The sequence below is a fragment of the Odontesthes bonariensis genome, chromosome 6 (genome assembly GCF_027942865.1).
Source record: "Odontesthes bonariensis isolate fOdoBon6 chromosome 6, fOdoBon6.hap1, whole genome shotgun sequence".
Lineage (NCBI taxonomy): Eukaryota > Metazoa > Chordata > Actinopteri > Atheriniformes > Atherinopsidae > Odontesthes > Odontesthes bonariensis.
The window spans coordinates 16,371,119-16,395,818 of record NC_134511.1 but is presented as its reverse complement, the minus strand read 5'-3'; the positions used below and the strand labels follow the sequence as shown (position 1 = coordinate 16,395,818).

General features: G+C 38.0%; 2 protein-coding genes across 6 annotated transcripts in view; both read right to left on the bottom strand.

Moving 5' to 3' along the window:
* Window positions 1-8,985: 8,985 nt before the first annotated feature.
* LOC142382865 (creatine kinase U-type, mitochondrial-like) lies at window positions 8,986-14,296 on the bottom strand. Its single transcript, XM_075468992.1, has 9 exons — window positions 13,887-14,296; window positions 13,022-13,220; window positions 12,840-12,935; window positions 12,532-12,753; window positions 12,331-12,416; window positions 11,379-11,502; window positions 11,106-11,240; window positions 10,856-10,981; window positions 8,986-9,455 (listed from the first exon to the last, which is right to left on the bottom strand). Exons 1-9 carry the CDS (start codon window positions 14,024-14,026, stop codon window positions 9,339-9,341), a joined length of 1,245 nt encoding a protein of 414 aa, XP_075325107.1. The 5' UTR covers window positions 14,027-14,296; the 3' UTR covers window positions 8,986-9,338.
* Window positions 14,297-17,266: 2,970 nt separating this feature from the next.
* rasgrf2b (Ras protein-specific guanine nucleotide-releasing factor 2b) overlaps window positions 17,267-24,700 on the bottom strand; it is a 47,693-nt gene continuing 40,259 nt past the window's right edge. For 4 of the 5 annotated variants that reach the window (XM_075467633.1, XM_075467629.1, XM_075467631.1 and 1 more), the window contains 9 exons: window positions 23,048-23,160; window positions 22,785-22,845; window positions 22,169-22,272; window positions 20,962-21,046; window positions 20,665-20,862; window positions 20,143-20,222; window positions 19,915-20,032; window positions 19,756-19,824; window positions 17,267-19,600 (listed from right to left, as the gene is read on the bottom strand). In XM_075467633.1, coding sequence (XP_075323748.1) covers window positions 19,508-19,600; window positions 19,756-19,824; window positions 19,915-20,032; window positions 20,143-20,222; window positions 20,665-20,862; window positions 20,962-21,046; window positions 22,169-22,272; window positions 22,785-22,845; window positions 23,048-23,160 — 921 coding nt within the window. In that variant the 3' untranslated portion in view covers window positions 17,267-19,507. The remainder of the gene's footprint in view (window positions 19,601-19,755; window positions 19,825-19,914; window positions 20,033-20,142; window positions 20,223-20,664; window positions 20,863-20,961; window positions 21,047-22,168; window positions 22,273-22,784; window positions 22,846-23,047; window positions 23,161-24,700) is intronic. The other variant, XM_075467630.1, reaches the window with a different exon arrangement.

Below are 24,700 nucleotides of genomic sequence, written 5' to 3'. Positions count from 1 at the left end.
GTCCTGAGCATACTTTCTAAGAAGTCCTGATATATATATATATTTTTTCCCTGGCACTCTTATGTGCTGGTCAAATGTGTGTATCATCAGATTGTAGATGCTGCACTTGAACACTGGCAGGTGAGAGAATTACCTCCACGTCCCATGATGAAATGTTGAGCTTTTTTTAGACTTGTTTTCCATGTGAGTGCTCATGAGTGGAATTTGGGGTGGCCGGTAACTGGACAAATTGGTTGTAATTTGATTTTTGTGGTACAATAAGTGTCATTTCTTTAAGTAGTCTTCAGGAAAAGTTCTCCAGGCTTCTCAAGGGACATCCCAAAGCTCTTCTTTGGATGTTGGCTGCCTTTTGTTCCGTTCTCTGTCAAGATAATCCCCTCTGCTTCAATAATGTTGAGGTCCGGGCTCTGGGGAGGATTTATTACTTCATAAGACCTGTTGTCACTGATTTTCAGTCCAATTCTTGCGTCATTTGGCATAGCTCAGCCTTTTCTCGCTGTTTCTCTTCTTTAAGAGTTACTCCTTGGCAGCCACCATTCCATGGAGACCATTTCTGATGAGGCTTCAGTGAACAGTAAAAGGATCAACCGAAGGGTCAGATGCATCTCTCCTCAAAATGCTTAAGGACAGACTGAATACCATGCTAATATATGCCACATTTTAGCCAAACTGTTATCCTTTTGATTTTAAAGAAAATCAACTAAAGAAATGGAAAATATATATTTGTCTGTGTGATGGGCTACTTGTAACAAAGTGCCTAAAGATACAGTTTAAGACTGGTTCTTTACAGAGTTGTCTGTTAAGTGGACACAACACTGACTTCTCTTTCTTTTCTTTTTTTTTTGTCTTGAATGATTGATAAATCTGTGTCAAGCAGCATATCACACACACACACACACACACACAGACATACAAAACAAAACAAAAAAAGGATTCCTCTGAAAATCTTCAGAACTGAAAAGAGGAGAAAAGCAGCTAATATCCCCAAAAAGTGAATGATTTATTAATAATTTTAAAGAAAGAAAAAGGGAGAAGCGCAAAGTCCAGCAGAAGGGCGTAGATTCACACTGGAATATCCGGCCACATTACGGTTCAAGTGGGGAGGGAAAAATCTGAGTTTCCCCACAACGACTGCAGTAGAGGAACAATGATTAGGATGAGGACTGACGTCGAGAAAGGTGAAGAACCTGTGCTAGATCTGAAGGAGCCATGTAGGTTACAAATAGTGGCAGTGATAGTCGGGCAACACGCAGAGCAAGGCTTCCATCAAGGGATGGCTGTAACCCACAGACCAGATAAGGTTTTTGTTTCAGTTTGTCTGATTGTCTAATGTCTGGCTTAAATTTTGGATAAGACGGTTATCTGTTTTAGTATGTTTTTGGTTTGTTCTGCACCGGATATGTTCTTTGACCAGGTTTGATGGTTGTATATTGGTTGTGAACAGAGTATTAAAACAGAATAATTTAGAAAGGAACAAAAAAAAACACTAAAAGTACTTAGAATATACACACTATTACGGTAGTATTTACTGGAAAACACACATATGACTATTAAAATTATAAAATAGATGTCTTAGAATATCAATGGGAGTAGAAACCCCATGAAAAGACGCAAAGTATTATCTTACTTAAAAACATATAGTTTTTATACACGAAACACATTTAAATGAGGGGGAGGCATTCAAATTCAAAATGGATTGGGTGAAGTGTGTATTCCGCAGCTCGCTCCAAAGCTCACGTAATAGGATTATGATACTAGTGAATAAGGGAATACGTTTTTACAAAGGGAAATTAAGGATGCATAGGTCGAATGATATGTGGGCAAGCTCTAATAGAAGGCTTACATCATATACGTTATATTATGCAATATCAAATTCAATTCAATTCAAATTCAAAAATACTTTATTTATCCCAGAGGGAAATTAAATGTTGATGTAGCTCAATTAAATCAAAGAGTTATTAGAGATGCTGATGGCTGTTGGCAGGAAAGATTTCCTGTAGCAGTCCGTTTTGCATCCAAACTGAAGAAGCCTTTGACTGAAGAGACTCTGTTTTCTGATAACAGTCTCATGGAGAGGATGTTCAGGGTTGTCCATAATTCTCTTGATTTTATGCAAAATCCTTCTTTGCATTATTGTCTCCAGAGGTTCCACAGCTGTCCCCAGAACAGAACCAGCCTTCCTTATCAGGTTGTTGAGTCTTTTTAGGTCCCTGGTTCTGATGCTGCTGCCCCAACAGATGACGCAAGAGGAAATGACGCTCTCAACAACAGACTTGTAGAAGATCTGCAACATCTTGTTGCAAACCTTGAAGGACTTTAGCTTCCTCAAGAAGTACAGTCTGCTCTGTCCTTTCTTGTAGATTGCTTCACTGTTGTGTCTCCAGTCCAGTCTGTTGTCCACATGAACACCAAGGTATTTATATTCCTCAACCACCTCCACTTCTTCTCCCATGATGGAAACAGGGTTTGATCTGACCTTGTTTCTCCTGAAATCTACAATCATCTCCTTTGTTTTGTTAACATTCAAGATGAGATGATTGTTCCCACACCATGCCACAAAGCGGTCCACCAGCTCTCTGTACTCAGCTTGTACTCAGCTCTGTACTCAAACTGTGGTCTGTTTGTCAGGTAGTCATTAATCCAGGTGATTGTTGAGGCCTCCACCTGAGTCTTCTGGAGTTTCAGACAAAGCAGATCAGGCTGAATTGTGTTAAATGCACTGGAGAAATCAAAGAACATGATCCTCACAGTGCTGCCTGCTTTATCCAGATGACAGTGGGTTTGTTGAAGCAGGTGTATGATAGCGTCTTCAACTCCAACTCCATGGCGATAAGCAAACTGCAGGGGGTCCTGATATGTGCTGGTTTGCTTACACAGGTGGGTCAACAGGAGTCTCTCCGGGACCTTCATGATGTGGGATGTCAGTGCAACAGGTCTGTAGTCATTGATATCTGAAGGGTGGGTTTTCTTTGGTACCGGAACCAGACAGGATGTCTTCCACAACAGTGGTACCTTCTCTTGGGTCAAGCTAAGGTTGAAAAGGTGTTGCAGAATCCCACAGAGCTGCTCTGCACAGGCCTTCAGGACTCGGGGGCTGACACCATCTGGACCTGCAGTCTTGTTCCGGTTCAGTCTTTCCAACTGCCTCTTCACCTGACTTCTAGAAACAGAAAAGTGGGAGAGGGAGGCAAAGGGGACAGCAGCATCTCCTGATTGGGTTGAAGACAAACTAGTGGAAGCAGAAGAATCCATGACTGAGGTGGAGGTGGAGATGTTACAGGAAAGCTGTGGGTCAGAGGAGGGTGGGATGTCTCTTTGGCTGGGAACAGGATGGGAGGATGGTGAGCTTGTTCCTGAACTGAACCTGTTGAAGAATGTGTTCAGCTCATTTGCTCTGTCCAGACATCCATCCATCCGATCCTCTCTCTGCTTGAGGCCTGTGATCTTCTTCATTCCTGACCACACATCTCTGATATTGTTCCTCTGCAGTTTACTCTCAAGCTTCTTTCTATACACCTCCTTGCTCTCTCTGATCTTGACTTTGAGCTGCTTCTGTATACTCCTCAGTAACTCCCTGTCTCGCTCCCTAAAGGCTCTTTTTTTCTTGTTCAATAGTTCCTTTAGCTCACTGGTGATCCAGGGTTTGTTATTAGGGAAGCATCTCACTGTTCTGGTGGGGATGGTGTTGTCCACACAGAAGTTTATATAGTCAGTCACACACTCAGTCATGGCATTAATGTCCTCTCCATGTGGCTTACAAAGAGAAATCCAATCAGTTGCATCAAAACAACCCTGTAAGGCTTCTTCAGCTTCCTCTGACCACTTTCTAACAGTCCTTTTTGTGACAGGTAGTCTCTGGACAAGGGGTTTATATGCTGAACAGAGAAAAACAAGGTTGTGATCTGATTTTCCCAGGGGAAATCCCAGATATCTATGCACCAAATAAAAGAGATCCCAAATTTTTCCATGAAGTGAATAAAGTGTTAGGGGACATGGACAGATAATATTGGCTGGGGATTTAAATCAGATATTTGACCCCATATTTGGAGATTTACCAATCCCTGTGAATGGGAATAAAGCTTTTTTTTCACATTGCCATAAGTCACATTCAAGAATTGAGTCCCCTGACAGTTCAAGTGATTATTTGCAATATTAAAACTATTGCTATAACAGACCATGCAGCAGTGAAAATGTGTATAAAATCTGAACTGGATACTGAGAGGGGGTCCAGATGGAGGATGAACACATCAGTGCTGCAAGACAAACATTTTAAAACATTGTTAGGAGAGGACTTAAAGTCGATCTTTGAAATAAACATTGGCAGCACAGAAAATATGTCATCAGTTTCGGAGGCCTCCAAAACATATATAAGAGGGAAATTGATAACACACACTGTGCAGGAAAAAAAGAGAGAGCGCCATTATTATTAAAGAATTAGAAACTAAAATCAAAATAAAGGAAAAAAAGATGGCAGAACAGTTTTCCCAATCACAACATCAAGAACTCTGTACACTCAAGTTTCAGCTGCATGAAATATATATAACAAAAAAAATAGAATACTCTTTATATAGACCAAGATCCAATTTATATGAAGGGGAGGGGGATTGGTACTATCATACCCCTGTGAGATTACATAGAAGGAAATTGATAAAAGACAGTATGAGTTGGAAATGTAAATTAGAAGTAGGAACCCTTTTGCATTGAATGCATGTTGCAGATTGCATCTTATGAAACTATGTCGCACAGACTCAAGGACTGCAGGAGAGACGAGGAGGATGGAAAGAGCTCATGGGACCTTCTCTGGACTTTCATTGAATAGTCTTTCATATCTTAGATCAGATTTCATATGGTTAACAGCACATTTTACTATCGTGGATTAGATTTCCAGCCATCCTTACCTTAACTGTTCTGCTCCTGTGCCGTATTATTTTATGTTGTGACAACCTCTGATACCTATGCCAATAACCCTGTACCAACAGACCAAAAATTGTTTATTCTTTCTAACAATGTTTTTAATTGACAAAAAAAAAAATCAAAAGGGAGAGCTATCGCTCAATACAGAAGAAGAAAATGGTCTTTGAAAAAGAAATTAGGGGTGTCTCAAGATTTTTGCACAGTATTGTATTATTGTGTGTTTACTTGATTTATAAATCATTTATGTTGCGTAAGTTCCTTAAGCAGGCTCTAAATTGACACTGGGAGTGAGTGTGAGCCTGGATGGTTGTTTGTCTCTGTGTGGCCCTGTGATAGACTGATGACCCGTCCAGGATGTACCCTGCCTCAGACCCAATGACAGCTGGGATAGGCTCCACCCACCTCGAGACCCTGAGTTGGATTAAGTTGGTATAGAAAATGGATGGATGGAAATTTTTAAAACAGGGCACTGCTAAGATTGCACAAACAGATCATACATATTAACTCTAATGAGTTCTGATTCTGTAATGAAAAAGATTTGAGCAGGAAATTGAAAATCCAAGGAATTAGAATGATCTGCTATAATATTCAGCACATGACAATTTTACCCACAGAAGTAGTTATGGGCCACAAACAATGATATTACATACTGTAAATTTTATTTGCTAATGAGCACACCAGTTAGTTGGGATTGTGTACCACTCTTTTACTGCCATCTACTGTCCGCTTTCTTCAACTGCACACAGGATGAACGTCCCAGAAGTTTGGGCTGTCTTTTCTTCTAAATAGGTCGCTGAATTTGAATTGACATAATGTAGCTCTCTTAAATAAATTGAATATGCCTTGATGGTAGGCTTTTTATGTAATTTAACACTTTAACGAGTATTTCATGGGTTCAATACATTTTGCATCACTTATTTGTTCAGGAAATGTTCAGCAACTGGAACAGAGAAAGATGGTGACAGTTTAAGTAAGTTTGATAAAATTTGTTCACCAAATAACAGTTCAGACTATGCTATTCATAATCCTTGAGTTAGTTATACCATATTTTACTAGCACAAGATTAAATATGATGTTTGTAGAAATTGATGGCACACCATTTAGAATACATACCAGTAACTGTGGTAGTAGAAATAAACATACTATGATGGGTCTAGACTAGAGACTAAAGACAAGCTCATACCATAGCTGCACCCCAGCAGGTGTAAAACGTTCCCCATACCCTGCAGAGAAAGCAAAATGCAAAGTTTTAACAAAGCCTAACATAGAAAATAAAAACTTAAAAAATAAATCTCTGTTTCTGAAGTAATTTTTGTGCTTGTACTCCTTTTACTTGCAGGAAACTTTATTCAGATGAAAAACAAAAATACTAACAGTCTCATTTTTAGTATGAAATGAAGTGAGGTAGTGTGGAGAACTGAAAAAAACTTGTCAGACCTTTAAAATCAAATTAACTTCATCCACCTTCTTGCATATTTTATAATCTTAAAAGTATCATTATGTAATAATTACAAGGCTCAAAACTTATGGAGTTCATGTTAAGGGAATTTCTTTTTATATCAATGGTTCAGTAGTACTCCACCAATTCATCATAAGATCATTTACCTAATAAATTATGTGTCTTTAATAGTTTGTTTGACATCAATTTAAACTGCAGGGTATTTATACCATATTTGATGATACACTGTGATACACATATATTGTAAAAAGTGTCTGAATATCCCAGTTAAACAATATCGTTGCTCAGTGTGAAGTAAAACCTGGCTATTTCTGCACTCAAATTCCAATTTAAGCATCTATGGAGTAATTTCTAACCTCACTGAAATGATAAGAATTGCAACGTAAATTCTTCATTAAGACACAGACGTAATGCAAGCACTTTTGTAGCTCATTAGAGTAGGTCTCTAATAGCATTAATAGATCTACGTCAATCTACGTTAATCTGCTCCCAGAAAAGGAAGAGATAGTCAGAAATACTCTCTTAGCTGTAGGATTTAAAAAAAAAACACTCGGCCCAATCATTAAAACACAAATTTCTCATATTATCACTATGCCTTTATTTATAAAGTATAATCCCCCTCCCCCCACCTTCTTCTCTTTAAAGCTTATAAACAAAAGGGAGCTGGAAATGTGTGGTATTAACCAGCCCACCTCTGTCTGGCCTGTCTCCTCTGTTTGTCTGTCAATAATGAGCTTGGCCTTTTACTCCTGGATTAAAGGCATTGTGTAGGTGAAGTCTAAATGCCAGGTTAACCACCTGCTGCTGAGTAGTAATCATCATTTGGTTATTTTTATTTATTTTCTACTTACTTCTGGTGGCATTTTCTTGTTTTACTTTAATCTTTTATTCATGGTTAGATTGTAAGACCATTAAAACGACGGCTGCAATCCTATTTGTGAGCTATAGTGCAGGACAAGTGGTTCAGTACCTGACTATAGACTTCCAAAGGTCATGACATTATTGTCCACTATAGGTCCACCTTATTAAGCCTGGTAATTGCCAATGACCTGATAGAGTAATACCTTTTTCAGACAATGTCAAGGAAGTAGTGGAATACGTGAGCAGAGGAATTTAAGTTGTGCTCCGTTGTCTGTTTATGTGTGATGCTGCTCTGTTGTGCTGTAATGTTATTATGTTATTATGCGTTAAGATTTTTTAATCTTATGTATATCTAAATTCAAGAAATCTCAGTTGATTGGATTTGATCAACAAGAAGTATTTATGTCAGACGTATGTAAAAAGAAAACTACAATGTTTATGTATAAAACTCCATGAACCTAACATGCATGTTTTGAGCGGTACCCGGAGAGAACCCACACATACACAGGAGAACATGCAAACTTCACACAGAAAGGCCACCGTGCAGTCCGTATAAAACTCCACCACAAGTAGAAGTACTGCAGTCAAAACCTTAGGGTAATTATAAGAGCAGGAATCAGAAAAGCATACTTAAAGCATTAAAACGAGCAAGGTCTGCATCAAAATGGCCTGAGGAATTTTATTACATTTTTACTACAGTCAGAATTTAAAACATCTTACTGCTTAAATTCAACCCAGTTGCCAGAAGAAAAAGGAAATGACCAACTTTCCGGTCACAGGCAACTTTTATCCAGCAACAAACTAGTGCCTATTAGGCGCAGGTTGACATGCACTTGCAGCTGAGATACCAGAGTTTAACTTTTCTTCTGTTCTTTGAACAAGAATATCACTGTTTCACTCTGCAGTAAGTTTGTCCTTAATTTCATTTTTTTATTTTATTTTATTATGTATACGCACCAATGTCTTGGTTACATTTAGATTATATATCTGGTAGTCCAAAAGAAACAACTTATTTTTGGCATTGAATACAGCATATTAAGAACCTGCACATTCTTTACAAACCATTTGTGTCACATGGTGGCAGAGAGACATCTGCTTAAGCTGAGGAATGTTCATAAATGATGATACATAACAATGGTTCCCCTAGAATTAAATGACCATATACTTTTCAGGACTGGGCATGATGGTTGAACTAACGTGTCAACAATTTGGTCATTTTATTTAGTGGTTCTTATGATCCTGATTTACAAATGATCTTTCAATGGATAATGGGTTTCAGCTTCGGTTACATGAGAACATGACTCCTTATTACATTACTCCTCATACGAGTAATATAATTTATATTATACCTATATATATATATATATATTATATTATATATATTATACAGTACACAGGGGGTCAACCCTGGCTGCTCCAGTCCACATGATGAAAAGTTGTTTTGCAAGATACTGAACCAACAATGCACCTGATGTACTCATACGTATGTGAAGTGTGAATATAACATAGGAATGTACCCAATATGTAGAATAAGAGCCACTGTGTAATTAGGTGATTGGTTTATCCTGCAAATACAAAAAAAATTATATGAATCTCTTCCATTTTAGTCTGAAACATGATTGTTTCCTGACCCAACAGGAAACTTCTCTTTTGTAAGAGCTCAAGCTGAACGCATGTTGTTATTGACAATGAATTGTATTTTTAAGCTTTTTATGTTTTTTAATCTTGTTTTCTTAAAAAAAAATCCCTGGTTACCAGTCGAGTATAGAGCAATCTAGTGGGTAAGATATATCCATCTGACAAGTAGAGTGAAAGTATCATTGCAGTTCTTTATAATATTTTGTAAACAAACTCGGTTGCTTTCCTTCACCGCTGACAAGTTCATGTAATTTTCTGTCTGCCAAAACAAAAGTTGTAAAACATGTGTCAGTAACACAGCTCAATCCATTATGAGAGTTTATTTTGTTTAGAAATCATGTACATGTAATGGCTTTATTATGATTGCGAGTACAGAGCTTTACATGGCATGAACATCTTGTAGGACTATCGGTTAAACAACCAGCCACTGGAGCAGCTGTTCTACTTCAGGGTCCCTAGCCATATGTCACTTCCTGAATTGAGCGATCGGGGGAGGGATCTTGATGTCCTGCCCCTTCTCCAGCCTCTTCTCACATTCAATTAGGTAGTTAACACCATCAATCACGAGTTGTACCAGCTCCACCTGTTGATGAATCCCAAAGAGCATCAGCAGGAGTTAATCACTCAGTAGTGCAAAATTATCTTTAAGAGAATATTTATCACATGCTCCACTATGACCCAGTGCCTCAGTGAACGAGGATCTATGAATGGGCTACAATGGTACCACCCATGTCTCTGCCAACCAGCAGATGACACTGCCCTCTGTGTTTACTCTGTTTTGCACTGATAATATTGGCATAATTCTTTAAAAAAAACTCTTAAAAATTTCCACTGGAGCACTATTCTCAAGTTGAGCAAGCCGAATTATAGAGAGCTGCATGAACACAGAGTATCAGAATGGTAATGTAATTCTGATAGCTCAGAATCTGACCATGCCTTTTTGATTTGGTAGGTGGTGCCCTGCAGATTCAAAGCAGAAATCGTCAGACATAGCACTCAAGGCTGATTTTGAGCGTAGCCTCTTGCAGTGACCTGTTGGATGGTGTTGGACCAACCAATTCAGCCCACATCCAACTAGAGAAATGCTGCTTTAAAAGCAACACCAACTATCCTACAACCCTGCCCCCTTATACTAATCAGTTTGAATAGATGATGGGGGAGTTGGATGGTCCAACAGCAGGTCACAGCAAGATATACTTGGATTTTGCTTATAGTATGTCTTGTTACACATAAAAAAACATCTTATGGAGAAGACTTAACTTATAGCACAGTGGAAGTTTTTCATTGCACATGACAGATGACAGAAGTATGTGTAGTTATAAAGTATTTATAGGTATTTACAGTTTTCATATCCTGTCTTGAATTAAATGCTATATTGCACATCTGACCTTGTGGTTGGACACTTTTCACCACGTGGCTCTTAAGAACTAGTAACTTTTTAATGTTTGTAACCTCGTTTGAACTATTTTTAACTTTAGATCCTCTATCTTGCCTGCTGTATATTACTGAATACACAACAGCACAATCAGCATATGATGGGCTATATAACTGCACTACACTATAAATACATAAAGCGGCTCCTCCAAGCAGGAGGTAGTGAAAAGTTAAACTTGATCCAGTGGTCTTGTTCCTTGACATCAGCCTCTGAACAGGCTTTACACAAATCTAGCCTCCTTTGGTATTACTGTTCTACAGATCTGACTTTACATACCTATAACTTTTCAAAGCATTTGACTGGTAGATCCTGCTGATAGGCAGAGTCTGTGGAGGTTCTTTATAAAGTCTAAACTCAGTCTTTTAACGTTGAGAAACACTTCCCTGCCAGGATCACAGATTAAGAAACAGCAGGGGGGCCACAGTTATTCACAGCCTTCACCTGTTGTGGTGCGGATATCTACTCTGCCTGACTCTGTCTCTTTTGGCTTGGTGTTCATCTTAATTGTAACTGGTGTTAGCTGTTGTCTTCATTCCCAACACATTTACCTCTGACTTGCCCAGACGATCAAGGTTAGAGATGTCAACGGTGTCTCCGGTGGCAGCTGTATCCACTCCTCCTGTGCCTCTCTTCTGTAGTCTCAGGTTTTCCAATATCTTCTTGAAGCGGGGGTCCTAAATCACAACCATCACATATCTCAGGCAGTTCTCTGACATGAAAGCAGTAACAAAGGAGTGAATGTGTGTGGTCATGAGAGTTCACAGTTCAATTGTTGTGTGTGTTGGATTCCTGCACCACCTTGCTGAGAAGGGGCAGACGAATATGCACGCCAGCCCTGAGTCCAGTGCCGAGGTTAGAGGGGCAAGTGAGGATGTAGCCCAGACGCTCATTCCACATGAACTCCCATCCTCTCTCTTGAATTAGATGCTCCACCTAGAGGTTATGATACAAGACCACAGATCATTTTCACTTTTAGTAACTGAAACCTTTTTTTTGCTTGGGATGGGAGCTTATCCTAAAAATCCCCACACTGGCTCATTGTGGTGCAAGATGACCACCAAACATACACACCTGTTTAAGACCTCTGCAGAACCTTTCAAAAACTCTCTTCATGTTTCCTCCTTTCTCCATGGATATGATCCTAGTGTGGTCCTCCTCATTGATCCAGATCAAGAAGTTCTTGTCATTGTTGTGCCTTAGTAAACAAGGAAGGTTAAATTAAACTCCAAACTAAATGTTAAGGTATCTATGTCAACAAATCAGATAACGATAAGTGAAAAATTAGAGGCCATTGGCTTTGAAAGCACTGAAAAGGAGAAGAGCTCTGAGAGCCAGAAAAGCTCATGCTCATTCAATTTGATTGGATTATGATTACAATGAATTGAACTCCAATTAGCTTGAATTGGACTATATTATTGAAGTGCCTTGTAATTTGGCCCTATATAAATAAAACTGAAATGAATTGAATAGGAAATTGCTATGAAAAGTATGATAATACTTTAAATGTGGACATAAAGTAACCAAGTAGTTTGCATCTCGAGGAGCTTAAAGTTTAAGTTTTACAATATTTATTATGATGTATTAAGGTGTAAATGTAAATCAATAAGAAGTCACAGTGAGCAGTGAGTGGGTCTGGATCTGCCTTGTAGCAATGTGGGTGTATGAGTGTTTTCTACATATTCTGTTCTTACATGATTAAAAATCTAATGTAATCTTAGTAGGCCGTGCAGTCTACTTCTCTCCTGCCATGTATATCTGTAAGAGTGCATTCCACAAATCCATCCCAAAAAAGAAATTGTACTTATATTAGCAGATGTCTTAGTTTTGTTTGTTATTGTCTTTTTAAATGAGATATCAGCTAATCTTTAGCACAGACCAACTACAAGTGAACAAATAAATACCATCTTCAGCAAAGGTCGAGGGGTTTCTATCAAGGTTTCCACAGTAATCACTACAGCTTTTACAGTTACTCTGAGCTACAAATAGTTGTATTTCCTCTAGCCTGAGTCTCTCCTATTCTTACCAGATCCCACGAGCATCAGGCCAATCTCTGGCCATCCCAGCTGCCGTGAGCAGAGTTGACACAGGTTTATCAAATAGGAAGTGCTCCTGATTGGCCAGTAAAGGAACACAGGGACCAGCAGTATTAGATGTCAAACGTAATCAAAAGTAGTACAAAAGTAAACTTTGTGTGTGTGTAAGTGAGGTAAGATTGTGCACTGACATCAATAAGCTGCTGCTGCTCTCTCTCACTCATCTCTCCCAGGCTGTAGTAACGTCCAGCCAGGTCTCCTTTCAGGCCAGATAAAGCTGTCACGGCCACACGCTCCACTTCACGGCGCTCAGAGCGTGTGCATGCAGGGGGAAGACTCAGTCCACGGATACTACGACCAGTACGCACACGAGATGACAGTACATAGCGCTCATCAAACATTCCTGAAGTGACCTGAGAAGGTAGAAAGAACTGGGTAACTGAATGTAGGCTTTATACAATGCCTTAGAAGCCAGAAAGAGTTTCATTTTGGGTATGACCTTGGAAGCATCCAAGTCGGTGGGATGCTTCATTGTGCGAGGGTCATAGCCATTGTGTCTGTCCTTAATAACAGGGTCAAAGAGTTCAGCAAACACCTGGGGAAAAAAAGTGATTTTTTTTTTTTTTTAGTAACTTTGTGGGACCAAAGACACAACAACTCAGTTTGAATATCAACTCCAACCTCGTAGCTCTCCTCATCTCCAGCCACCATTCCCACAGTCTTGATGAAGGGGTGTCCGGGGTTGTCAACCCCAGTTTGGATACATTGGTCCAGGGTCCAGTTGCTGGGTGTTGTCTTGTCTCTCAGGTGTGCGTACATTTTTGGGGTCAAAGCTGATGCCATGCAGTTGTTGTGCTTCCTCAGGTCAGGGAAATCTGCACTGTTGAAAGTATTCAAGAGCTAACTTAGTGTTTGGATTTTCATAGTTTGCTCAGTCAATCCAATTTTGAATTGTAATGTTGAAATGGTTTGAGGAGTATGGGTGTATAAGCACTTTGAATTACCTTGTACGAATTGTGCTCTATAAATAAAATTGCCTTGCCTTGCCTATAAATGAATAAAAGTTGCATTTTTCTGAATATGACGAGAAAGTTTTACTTGAACCATTTTATTTGTTATTCCTTTAGATGATATAAAATGAGTTTCTATAACCTAAAAGGGAGGTTTAGCATAGAGAATGCCTCTCTTCTGAAGGAAGATTTCATGTTTCTATTTTTTTTTAAAAACACTGCAAGGTAAACTAAAACCTAGGTCACACCCTCGGCTTTTGATCTAAATAACTGACTTTGACTTTATATTTATCTTTTATGTTTTTAATCAAAATAGATAGTGCCGTCAGTTCATGTTGAAAATGTTGACGCAAGGTGTGCTTCTCTACAGGTTGAAAGGATAAAAGGATCGATATGTAGCTCAAGGTCACAATGGGTGAACACAAGGAAGTTATTCATGAAATTCATGAAATTCACCATCAATTTTTAATATGTATATATAAATAAATTTCCCTTTGGGGCTCACAAAACACACATATGCATTTGTACTCATGTACCTGGGGGGATATAGCTTGTTCCTCTCGGCAGCAGCAGTGCTGTCACTTAGGAGGTATCCAGAGGCCAGGGTGCCAGCTCCCATGGCCATAATCACTGCCGTGTTACGGCCAGACATCATGCGAGTGAAAGAGTTCGCCATAGTTAAATGGTTTGGTTATTGTCTGTCAAAGGGTCAAAGGGTAAAGGTTACTCTCCAAAAACTTTGATTCTGTGATTTAATCACCTACAAAACAAAAATTACAGTTGTCCAGCCTGCCAGTGTTAGTGACAATATGCTTTAATTGCAGCTTTTTAAAAAAGTTTTTATTAAACCTTAATATTACACAGATCATAACAAAGCTTCATTATAGTCTGATTTGAGTGTTATAAATGTCAGGCTTGTGTTTATGTTTATTTACACCACCTTGTAGCGCACTGAGACGCCGATTTAACAAAGCCTGAACTTTATCAACATCATGCATAAAGGTCATAGATGGCATTCAGAGGAAGCTGATAATTAGGAACTGTTACAACAGACAGTGCAAATGCACAGAGAGGCAACACATGCAGTGTTTTTTTTAGATTGCAGTGATAAATACATCCCAGAAGTAGTATGATAAAGAACAGTGAGAATTACAATTTTATGGTAAAAACAAATTGAAAATGGCAATATTACTCCCACTTTTTTTGTCATACAACTTGACAGTCTACTGACGTTTCCATGGCACACACCTTCTCAGGCACAAAATTACTAATTGCATTAAGCTATCAAATGCTTAAGTAACAGATACACCTGCAGTCTGCATGATGAGATTATTCTAGAAGCAGAAAGAAGCACTCTCATTGGTCACCCTAAGAGATTCACCAGAACAGGTGATCAGATGATTTGTGATTGGATATCTTTAATCCTTAAAAGAACAGTTAATGTCAGACGTGAAAATTTCATCAAGAACAAAAATTAAACAAAAAATGTTTTAATTAATTTAACAAAAGAAATTTAAACTCTCAAAATTAAATACAGTATTGGTAGTTAGTGAAGTTAAGATAAAGAACCAGCTTAGAGGGGACAACAGACGAAAGCAAAACACGATCCTTTTTGACATCCTGAGGTAGTCAGCTGAGCTTACACAAGGCAAAACTGAATAGTGAGTGGGCGGACTTTTAGGAACTGGATCATATGAGAGAGACAGAATTTTGTAAAAAAGATTAAAGAAATGAAAATTTAAAAAAAACTTGAAGAGGGGGTGTGATGAAAATAATTGAGTGTGATTGATTTGCAAAAAGAAAATTGGGAGAAACCACAAATTGTCACTACAATACTCAGGTAAAAAGGAGTGATGACATGTCAAGGCTTGAGGGTGAGAATAAAGTGTGCTAAGAGTCACGTGAAGGTCAGAGGGAGGAGATGAAGGGGGAAAGGGACCCTTTAAAGAGATTGTAAAAAATGGGATTAGTGGGATTTCCATCGCAGACTTGAAGATTACATGTGGAGGGAAAAGACAAGGGGGAAGGCAATTGTACCTAATGACCTTGCTGAAAATTTCTAAGAACACACTACACCGGCTTGTTTGAATTAAGTTTCATGGAGTATTTTTTTAAATAAATTCAGAAAGTTAAACTGCGAGACTGTGAAAGTTGAAAGAGACGCTGCTTTAGGTTTAATGAAAAGTCAAATAAGGTGAATAGTTGTTGACAGATGGCTATTACCTTTGAATAGCAGGTAGCTTAAGACACTAATACAACTGGCTGCAGTGTAGCTACAAAGTGAGCTGCACTGCAGCCAATGTTTTGTTGCTTTCATACAAGCTGTGTAACAAAGTTGTTGCTTTTATAGCTATTGCTTTGAGTCAGTATAATTGCATATAAAACTGATGCTCCTACACTGTACAAAAATGTGGATTTGTGATGTGTGAAAGAAGCAAGTCTGCAATCCAGACTGCACCACTGATGTAAGGAAAGTATGTATTCCCAGAAGGCAGAAATAAATGTGAGGAAAGGGGTTGCAGAGAGGAAACATGAGAAGTCCAGAGGGAGACTTCATCACTTCATCACTCACCTCAGGAAAGCTGAAGAGTAGAATCAGCAGAGGGTCGGTGAATTTCCAGTAGCTCAGTCCAGAGAGGCTCGATCTACAAAGAAGGGCAGACTGAAGAACAGGGAGGGGATCAGAGAGAGATGGAGCCACTGGCTCAGGATTAGCCTCTCGCTGGCCAACAGACAGAAAATCCTCTTTCATCTGTCAGTCGTGCCTGCCTTCCTCTTTCTCTTCTCTTAACTTAACTGTCTCTTAACTTCTCTTACCCTCTAAAGATGATTTTACAGCAGAATATTTTTTTTAATGCTGTATTCAGTCTATCTTGACTAAACAAGGTTACATTCTGAGTACCTCTGTGCCCAACAATCAACCATCCTCAGAATGGGTAAAAGTTCCTCAGTATTTTAGCTCGATCACTCAAGTTCAGTTTAATTTGGGAACACTGGGTAAGCTCCGATACTATATATGTAATGTATAAGCTAAAACCCTAAAAGTTTTCAGACTTTATTGCGTATTTTCTCCTTCAGTGTAGTTCATTTTCACCAAGCTACAAAGTTGCTTTCTTTAAGAGACAAATGCTCCAAACTGCAACTGCCACCCTCAGTTTGTCTATCCGCATTTGAAACTGATTCATCAAGCAAGAATATCTCCTCAACGCATTTTAAAAGATGAATTTTCTCAAATTGCCTGAGATTCATGCAATGCTGTTTTTCAATCCCTTTGTCTTCATCTTGCCCGGTTACACGAATGAAAAATCTCAGTTGTTCGCAATGTAGTTACAGAGACCAGATTCAAAAATGTTTTCTTTTTTTTTTCTTAGTCTCTCTTGGATAACTTGGCTGATAGACAAAATATTTTCGGTCAAAATAAGCTAAGAGGATTGTTTTAATGAATTTTTCCCCGTCAATATTTATCTTTTTTTTTTCTTTTTAAAATCAAGTTCTGATGTTTGGCTTGAGTGAAGCCAAACATCAGACATCATCTAATCTCAGTATTAGATGTTGAAGAGGATTTTTCAATTTAATTATTTTACATTTTACGTCTGATGTCTCGCTTGATGTTAAAAATATTTCTGCATTTTTTACTTTCTTCCCCTGGCTTTAGATCATTTTTACCCAAGGGCTTAAAATCAAGCCTTTGCCAGAGGAAGCCATTGAAACATTAATTAATAACATTAATATCAGTAAAGTTAATTCATTCTTTAATTTGTCATACTAGTACTATGTTTTTCAGGGTTCGGGGGTTGGAGTCTATCTCAGCTATCAGGCGAGAGGCAAGGTACACCCTACACCCTGAAGATGCCACTAGTCCACAATAGTACCGTCAGTGAAGTTATCGTACAATAATTTCAAATAAGCGAACCCATAAGGCATGTCGTATTTATTTCCCCTGCATCCACAAGTGAAAAATGCAAACAGATAGATTAACACAGAAACAAATACACGTAAATAATGTCACAATACAAACATATCATCCTGTATTCCCAAACCTGTTTGTAAAACAGAATTATAGACACATTGCAATGGACAAGTTTTTTTTTTTTAGAAATAAACATTTCCTCAAATCAATCTGAAATAAGTTTCTTTTTTCTTTGTAATGAGGAAAGTTCCAACATATTACTGCATAACAACAGGCTGCTTTTGTAGATGATGTGGACTTGAGGCTATACTTGACATGTGAGGTACACTAAAAGACGAACGTGCCAGATTTAATGGACAAAATAATTGTTTTTATACCTTTTTAACAGCTACAGAGACAATATCAATTTAGAGAAGCAGAGGAAGAAGGTAAACGGAGCATCCAGTCAGACATGCACAGCATGCAGCTGTTGTGTGCATGCAACTACAATATTTCATCAAAATGGAAAACGAAGTCTGATTAATCAAATGCTACATTTTTTTTAACCTTCAGAAGGCGTCTTTAAAAAAAAAAAAAAAAAAAGAAAGAAAATTTAACAGAGTTTTTCTTTTTTTTTTTCCTGTACAAGAACTCTGGATTGCAAAACCACAGATACATCCACTTAGAATGTCAGCTGCTTCATAAATGAGTCGTTCACACACCAACTGATTCTCTGTTAGCTCCATGGCTGAAATTATCTGGAAACTGGCTAGTCTTTGACTTAAAGAGGAAATTCTAAGTGGCTACATCTGTATAACATGAATGTCAAAGAGACAAAAAAAAAACAATAAACTGATTTTCACAGCATAACAATTTCTTCATCAATCATATATGTGTGGAATCTCTATATACAAAAATAAATACAGTCTGATGTGATAAATAAATAGTGGTAAACAACGATCATACTGTCAGTCAAGCAAAGCTACATCTCAAAGAGTGCAAAAACTGTCCCAGTCTAAATTGTAGTCAGGTTTCAGTTGCACACAGGACCTTGACAAAGCACATTAGTACATCTGCCAGTTTGCAAAAGCCTAAACAACCAAACTGCACACAAATGCTGCAGAAGCTTCGGATTAGCAATGGTTATAACAATGTTTAAACAGTAGAGGGAGATACTTGCTTATGATCCAATGCTGCAGTTACTTTCTTTAATTGTTTACCATATTTGTTTACAATAGCATGCTGCTCTATCAATCACTTTTCATTAGGTAAAATTAAAGTCCATTTTAAAAAAATTTGGTGGGAATCTATAAATCATTTAAAGCTCAATGCTGGAAAATTGTCAGTTTTGGAGATTTTGACTTACACTATGAAAAGGCACTGGTAAATCATTCATCTTCACGTTTTTTATAAAAAAATACAGCTTTCTGATTGTATGAGGATTCTTTAGCTAAATATTGCCTAAAAACAAACACAGAATGCGTTGTTTCATCAGGGAAAAATCTGAAAGGTCTCCATCAATAAATATCAAATCTTGATTTAAATTATTATTTTTTTTCTTTCTGCATTATATTTGAAGGCTTTTAGGTATTTTGCCATTCCCAGTCCACTGATGATTTATAGTGGCTTAGAGTCACACTGGTTAGAGTGAAGCATGCTAAGCCATGGCTTAGGGTCAGGTTGAAAGCCGGTCAAACAGGTTACATCTCAAGCTGAAATCATGCAAGTGTTATGCAGTGACCGTCATGACAGAGAGCATTTTGGGGATCTTGCTCCAGGACATGGCACAGAGTTGCACAAGCTACAGAACACAGACAACGATACAGAGACACAAGCTCAGACAGCTTTCTCCCACACTACCTGTATATGCTACATCGCTGTCACTTCCACTGAATTTCAACCACTCACTCCACGCTCTCCCAATTCTTGCATTCTCAGGCTATCTGAGGTAGTGTAATGTCATGTGCATCACACTCTGAGCTGAGGCATGATGAGCACAAACAGCAACATGTAATTTCCTCAAAACCTTCATGCAATGCAACCAATCAAAGCAACACCTTACAAATACTTGTCTCCTTATGCTACCTAAGTCTCTTGCAAATTTCTCTTGGTCTTGGAGATATCTCTGTCAACAATTCTTTCCATTTCCATGTCGTTCTCAAAACCTTTCTCTCAATTTCTTCCTAATTGATGAGATCACAGGGGTGTGTCACCCTTGGGGGAGGATCCAGGTTTGGCAGGTTCCCATAGGCCCCAAGCAGCTGTAAGTCAAGCAGGCAGCCTGGGCTCGATCTTCAACGAGAGATCGTAGAGTGTGTCCTCATCCATGGTCAGCGTCTTATCCAGAAGATACTGAGTCACCTGGACCAAAAAAAACAAGGTAAAAAACAGTGCTAAAAGAAAATAAAGTTGTTGTTTTGTTTTGTTTCTAATGTGCTGTAAATCCAGTAATATTCAGCGATGCTTTTGTGATGCTTTTGTGAAAAAAATGGAGATTGCTGTTAGGAAAAAAGTACCTTGGCTTGATGTTCTATTCTGTAAGGTGTTTGCTGAAACTGTCGGATCTCTCTGATGATGTGGGATATCTAAAAATAATAAAACTGGGATTGGTAAATAAAGAACATTGCTAATGTATGGATGATTTTCTTCCCATTTGTACATTTTTCTATACTTACCATTCTCATTTTGGAGAAGTTAACAAGACCCTCCTCAGTAAAATTTGGAGTTCCCTCCTCAATAAAGGCCAAGTCTGTTAGATACATTCCCAGGTATGGCACACATGGAGGGTTGCAGCTGGAGGAACAGTGTCAGGGATCAACATATATATTCATCTGTTTCAGAGTGGGCTACGGTATGTTTTTATTTTTCTTATTTGTTATTAGAAAACAAGAGCAAAGTCTCACTTTTTCAACGTCTCCCTCAAATTTTTAAATCTGCCCTCAGAGGACACGGTCTTCTGCAGTTTGTCCATCAGAGCTTTAGCCTGGCCAAAACCACAAACACACATTCATACTCATTTATAAAGGTTACCATAAAGAACACAAGACAATCAAGCAAGCAATATTACATTTTGACCCACTTACTCTTTTTGCATGAAGATAATAAAATGAAAAAAGGCTAATTTACTTGTCCTTTGATAAAATGATGTGTTTGATAGGCAGACTGTCTGGTGACTAGATGATTATGGCAAATACTAAACATCAAGGTGAAATGCTTTGATTGTCTTTTCTCTCATGGCATGTAATCTACCAGAGGGATTTATATTTCGCATGTCAAAAACCAATGTTTTTTGTTTTCTACGTCTAAGGTAGGTAATTGAAGAGTACACATAATGACAAGTTATTATGCTTTTTACATCATGATGTGATATGCAAGTTGATATGCAGCAAGAATTTAAGGATATTTAACTATGGTTAATGTTCCACCTGTTTGGTAACTTTGGCCCAAGTCTTCTTCAAACGGTAGATGGCGCTGCGGTTGAGTGCAGATGTGATCTCCAGCACCCCATTGTAGTTGTTCAGACAGCGACAGATGTCTGCCACAGCAACCCACTTCTCAATGGAGCTGGCTCTCGAACCCACATCAGTGTGGCTCATTATCTGGGATGCCACCAGGTTACTCATCTTTAAAAGCCATTAAAGGAAAATGTAGAAAGACATGTATGCTAATGGATCTTTACTGATGGATCAGGAAAAAAAACCATATGTATTTAAAGAAGTTACATCATTGAAGTGTTGACTCGTTTTCATGATGTAGGGCGTCCTTTCAGTCTTATCAACCTTCATCCATCCCTGGCCCAGGAACTCTCTTGGAGAGGGAAGACAGAAGCATGTGAAACATCAAAAAGAGATCACTTAAGTATAGCACAGTAGTCTCAAAGATGTACGTCACAAACTAAAACCCTGTCATATGAGGATCATGTCTGTAGTAGGTTTCGATGAGGCTCTCCTTAACTAATTAAGCACCATGAGAAAAGAAAGTGGTGTCCTACAAAGGCTGCTGGGAAATCAAGTGAACCATTTGGATCTGTCAGATGAAAATATTGTGTTATTATTGTATTATTTCATCTTGTATAATGAGGTCAAATATGAAGATTTGAGAAAATACAAATACAAATTCAATATCATAAACTAAATAAATGGATTGTTTTTGTAGTTAGATTACTGAGAACAACAAGATTAAAATACACAAAGGAATATATACACAAATCAGACAATTCCTCAATATAAGCTTATTAGGCTGAATTGACTGTTTTATAAAGCAGTTGTTTTGCTGCTTAATCAACATCAGTGTGTGGCCAGTTTGTTTCCTGTCATTTATGGGTTGTTTTAGTGGGCGGGTAAGAGAACGTGTTGATGGGAATGCTTATTCTGAGTTGGGATAAAGATTAGATTGAGATATGTTTATCTATCCCTGTGAGCTCTTTTACCTCTTTGACATAGCTGGTCTAAGGATGCAAAGGGAGTTTCAATATAAAATAACAATAAAGTTGCTGTAACTATATTGTACCGTATAAAGATTTGAAAAGATGTGGGTGTCTGCATGATGTGACATAATGGATTAAGATGTGTGATTAAATGGAAGAAACAAACAAACCTACCCCCAGAAGAAAATGTCATCCATAGTAAATTGATCTAAATTAATGTTCAACAGTCACACTAACAGAATCTAACAATTATCATCAGGAGTTACAGATTTTTCCTAAAGAGAAAGAGAGGTCAACTAAAAAGAGCAACAATTACATGAGCAGGTTACCACACAGTAATATGAATGTATTTGTGTGAAAACTCTTTAAAAATATAGATTTAAAATGAAAAACTAAATTTTTTGTTGATTTTGTTGTAATTTGTTTTCTCTGTTGTTCTTGAGGGTGATTTTGTTTGGCTTGATGGACATCATAGTGAGAGAAAGTGTTAGAGGAGGACTAACTCATAAGGAATGCTCCTGAAGACAATGTGATCCAGCAGAGTGATCTGCTCAGCCAGCTCCATCGCAGAGAGAGACTCAAAATACTCTGCCTTCGGACAGTCCGCCTAAACACACACATGAACAAACAAAGGCACACCCTATAACACAAGCACAAATAACAATGAGATATAAATATCTAATAAAGAGCCTGTCTATGATGAATATAGCTGATGACAGCTAACTGTCCCCTGAGGAGCGACAGGTTGGAGATGGTGCATTCACCCACTCTGCCTGGAGTATATGACTGTGTATACTGACTGAAGTTTTTCACATCTTACAAAAGCAATATATGTTTGTTTGTGATGCCCAGTTACCATTATGGCAAGAGAACAACATCAAAGGGTTACTCCTTATTTATTTTACCTCTGGTACATTGTAAAGGAGGAAAGCAGAAAAGTATCTGGAGGTATATATCAGGGAGGCTTCGTGAAACCAGAACATCATAAAATCAAGTGGATTGCTACATCAGAACGTTTGCAGCTCAAGAGATTTAAGTTACGCAGTAAAAGGTAGAACTTTCCATTTTAAAAAGTGAATCATTGCATGTTTAAAACTAAAATTTCTGCAACTATCTCACCATCTGTAAGATGTCTTCTATCCTCAGTTGGGCATCTTCCTGCTCGTCTTGAGAAAGGGCACTTGGAGACAGAATAAAAAAAGTAAGTAAACAGAGCAGAAAATGGGGAGCTTTTATGTTTGATTTAATGTTGAGTTTTATGCTGACATGATTTTATGGAAGAAACATGAATCACTAGAATTAACATTGCTTTGCGCACATGCTGAGTATTTCTGTGTAAGTGTGTGTGTGTGTGTGTGTGCGTGTGTGTGTGTGCGCTCTACCTTAAGATGTTGGCAGTAGCTTTTCTCTCCTGAGGCAGAAGGTCTGGATCTCTAAGCACCTCCTCCAGAAGATAAATCACAGACATCTTCAGGTCCCCATTCATCTCAAAGTCCTAAAGACAGAGAAAAACAAATTAACTTCCACATTTGAGAGCACTGTCATACAGACATATGCATCAGGTTCTCCAGCACCCGCTTTTATGTTTGACCAAAATTAGTAACCTGACATGGATATAAACCCAATTTTAACATAATCACAAGGATAAATCAAAACCAAATCTTTAAGAATTTAAACCAAGTTTTAAAAGAAGAAAAGATAACTGATGGAAATAAGTTAATTTCTCTTTTTCAAAATCTAAAACTAATTGGGCCACACAAAGACAAGAGTTATTAGTTAATACATATTACATTTATCTAAGTACAATAAGTACAAGACTGAATAAACTCATTAATCTTATTGATATTTTCATTGCAATGACACATGTTTTATTGCCTAGTTTTTACAAGTGACTTAGTTAGGAATACCACAATGGTTTTAGTATTTGCTGAGATTAGCAAACTGATATATTCATTTCAATATTTTGTCTTGTGTTATACGTACTGAGTTCTGTTGATCAGCTCCCAAGTCGATCATGGCATGAGGCCACATTGCAAAATGTTTTATTTACTCACATCATGTATGCAGCTGTAATGCAGCAATTAGCAACACTAAACATAACCAGCTTTATGTTCTGAAAATCAACTGCGACTATGTCTAAGGATATGCACCAAAAATGGGATGTTTTGAGCTTATCTGGCACATCTAATTGTTTATAAATTAAGGTTTTAAGATTTAAGGACGTCTGGGTTTCTCTGCTCAAGCTGTCCCATCCCCGGACAAGCGGAAGATGATGGATGGATGGTTTTAAGATTGAGCAATGATACAAACATCATCGAAATGATAAACTGTACTATAATACTATAAATAGTAGCAAAGTTGACCATAGTAATACACAAATAATCTCTCTAAGATTTCTCTTAAGGTCTAATATTGTAGACATATAGAGATTCTCAAGAGAAAAATATCGCTGTACAGAAAAACCAATATAGCAAAATATCTGACAGAATATCCCATTGCATACTTTGTCATGTTCCCGGACTCTGCAAATGAAGATTACAGTATTGCATCTTGAACATACTAAAACCATAAAATTTTCCATTTTCTCTACACAGTACACTATCCCAAATGGCCAATCATCAGACACTGATGTATGATACATCCACCAACCGTGTATTCTTTGTCCTTAGCTCCCTCGTTGCTTACATTCTTTATACTTTCTTTTCTGCTGTTTCCCCAATTAACTCCAACCACAATTTAACTCTTGTTCAAAGGTCAGATTTAACAAGCTCTTTCTGTTCTTTAGCCTCAAAAAGACGAATGTGCCTGGGTAGGGTGTACGTCTATCTGTGAGTTTGTGTTTGCCTGTTTAATAGGCTGACCAGAGCTGGCCTGTCATCATAGCATTTTTCTTTATTGAAGAAAAATATATAAAACAGATCGATGCAGCTAAACTGGACAGACCTCTGTGCGGGGAGTCAGGCAATTAACTTGATGTTCAGTTCATTAGACGCTGCCTGTTTAAGCAGAAGTAGGCAGTTCGGGCTGTGTGTCCA

Bases quoted from the DNA above. Each gene is read 5' to 3' on its own strand.
- LOC142382865 (XM_075468992.1), bottom strand. From the start codon at position 14,026: ATGGCGAACTCTTTCACTCGCATGATGTCTGGCCGTAACACGGCAGTG. The intron at 12,754-12,839 runs GTCATACCCAAA...CTACCTTCTCAG, and splicing joins CCGACTTGGATGCTTCCAAG to GTCACTTCAGGAATGTTTGA. The intron at 12,417-12,531 runs GTCAGTGCACAA...CTGGCCAATCAG, and splicing joins AGCAGCAGCAGCTTATTGAT to GAGCACTTCCTATTTGATAA.